This window comes from Pteropus vampyrus, unplaced genomic scaffold (assembly GCF_000151845.1).
Source record: "Pteropus vampyrus isolate Shadow unplaced genomic scaffold, Pvam_2.0 Scaffold63, whole genome shotgun sequence".
NCBI lineage: Eukaryota > Metazoa > Chordata > Mammalia > Chiroptera > Pteropodidae > Pteropus > Pteropus vampyrus.
The window spans coordinates 1,395,312-1,397,725 of record NW_011888844.1 but is presented as its reverse complement, the minus strand read 5'-3'; the positions used below and the strand labels follow the sequence as shown (position 1 = coordinate 1,397,725).

The 2,414-nt window shown below is 51.2% G+C and overlaps 1 protein-coding gene across 1 annotated transcript; it reads right to left on the bottom strand.

Annotated features, from left to right (window-relative positions):
• Positions 1-651: 651 nt before the first annotated feature.
• On the bottom strand, positions 652-1,942 carry POU3F4 (POU class 3 homeobox 4). Its single transcript, XM_011361146.1, has one exon. It carries the CDS (start codon positions 1,882-1,884, stop codon positions 799-801), a length of 1,086 nt encoding a protein of 361 aa, XP_011359448.1. The 5' UTR covers positions 1,885-1,942; the 3' UTR covers positions 652-798.
• Between the last annotated feature and the right edge of the window lie 472 nt (positions 1,943-2,414).

Here is a 2,414-nt window from a genome sequence, read left to right as displayed (position 1 = left end):
CATCATCAACAACTCTCTCCATTGTATCCTCTTCTCTCCACACAGATTTGAGATAGGGGTGGGTGAATGGGTAGGCACTTCTCTCCCCCTCCTCCTTCCAGCCTCCCCGTCCTTTTCTAAGCAATAAAAAAAAAAAAAAATCGGCTGAATGAAGAAATGAAAATAATAGCAATAATAATGTGGAGTGGTCGATTAAATATAAATTGTCTCACAAATATTGTGTACAGCTTGTAGTAAAACACCGCAGACATTTAGAAATGCTATAGAAGTTTTTTAAAATGCAAAACTAGTCTATTGTAAAACAGATTTCACCTGAAATACAGCTGCTATAACCAAGGCGCTGAAAGGTTATTCAGAGGCACACATCTGTCTTCCCACCCCCTCCCCCAACCCTCCCCCGCCCCCATGTTACCCCACTCCTTGCTAGAGAGGAGCAACCAAACAAATCTTACTCAAAGTAAACAATATATGTATTGATCAGCAGAAAAGATTGGAGGAAACTATTGCCCGAGTGGCAGAGGATATGAGGTCCTCGCCTGGACTGCTTAATGAAACTGTATCAGCGTTAAGTCTCAATGCGTGTGTGAGTGTGTTTTCTTTCTTAATATAAGTTAGAATCCCCTGTTAAAAATAATGGGGCGGGTGGGAGGGAGAAAAGAGAGAGAGAGAGAGAGAGAGAGAGAGAGAGAGAGAGAGAGAGAGATTGATTCATAATAAAGCTGGAGTGAAAGGAAGGGAGTGAGAAAGAGAAATCCACGCTGCTCCCAGTGCGGCAGGTCTATTGCTTGCTTCCTGCAGTCAGAGATCGTGGCAGGACGTGTCTGTTTTCACGGTGTGCGAATAAACCTCATGTGGCTGCTGATCCCCTGGTGGAGTCATTCTTTTCTCTTTCTGTCTTCGATTACAGAACCAGACACGCACCACTTCTTTCTCCAACTGGAGGCTGTCTGCCAGCGAGGAAATCTCCTGCGCGGCAGGCTTGGGACACTTGAGGAAATGCGTCTCCAGTACGCCCTTGACACTCACCTCAATGGAGGTTCTCTTCTTGCGCTTGCGGCCCTGCGCGGCTATCTTGTCAATGCTGGTCGGGCTCCCCGTGGACGAATCAGCCTCCTCCAGCCACTTGTTCAGCAGCGGCTTCAGCTTGCACATGTTTTTGAAGCTCAGTTGCAAGGCCTCGAACCTGCAGATGGTTGTCTGCGAGAACACATTGCCGTACAGTGTGCCCAGCGCCAGCCCCACGTCGGCCTGCGTGAAGCCCAACTTGATTCTTCTTTGTTTGAACTGTTTGGCGAACTGTTCCAACTCATCCGAGGTTGGTGTCTCCTCGTCCGAGTGGTCCTGGCAGTGGTGCGAGGCTAGGTCGTTGTGGTCTGGGGGCTCCCGAAGCACGGGATGTAGGCTCTGTGCGGAGGCAGAGGCCGGCGGTGGGGTGAGCCCCCCGTGATCCAGCATGCCGCTTACAGTGAAGCCCGGCTGTGAGTACACGTTAAGGGGTTGGCCGCTCGACGTAATGGACGGGTTTGGAGTAGGGCTTGTCCCCCAGGCATTCGGGTGGTTAGTGTGCGGAGAGTGGTGGGCGACATGAGGCGAGCGGTGATGGATGATCGCTCCCAGCTGTAGATCTTCGCGCCCAGGCTTCACGTCCTGCTGGTCCAGGGGGCTGGTGGCCAGTGTGGAGGACCATGGGCCTCCGTCGCTCAGACTGGTCACCCAGTGATGCCCTAGTGGATGCCCATTGCTCGGAATTCCCTGCAAGTAATCACTTTGGAGAAGTTTCTGAGGGTTTCGGAAAGGACTCCCCTGCTGCATGCCCGCAGAGTCTGCATGGACCAGGGAGCTGGAACTGAGAATGCTGTAGGGATTCGAGGCAGCTGTGGCCATGGTCGGTGAGGATCCCCTGCTAGTTCTAATGTGGCAAAGGGAGCAGCTTCAGCCTTTGACATCTATGGTGCCGGGGAGCCAAAGCGGAGAGAGCGAGTTACCGGCACCTGCCGCGGCCAATCGCAGCGCCTCTCGGCCTGGCCAGCTGCAGGTTCGGCCAATGGCGATGCGAGAGGCTGGGCTAGCTTTCCAAATTAGGCTGGCGAAGCTCGAGAGTTTCTGTGAGACCCAAGCAGGAAGTGAATCAAATCTTTCGGCTTCATTGGCTGCCTGGAGCTGAGTGGCGGCGGCAGTTTATTTGGTTAATCCCCCCACCACCAACTATTACTTCGCGGGTGTTTGTAGTGGAGGGGGAAGGATGGGAGGGATGTATGTTTATGTGTGTGTTTGGAGGCGAACAGGGGATGAGGCGACAAACTGGTTTTATAACTCCTTTTAGATTATTTAGATTAACCCAAATAGAGAAAGAAAAATATATTAAGAAAATAATTTAAATGTCATCTAAATCTTAGTGAATATGGATTTTTCTC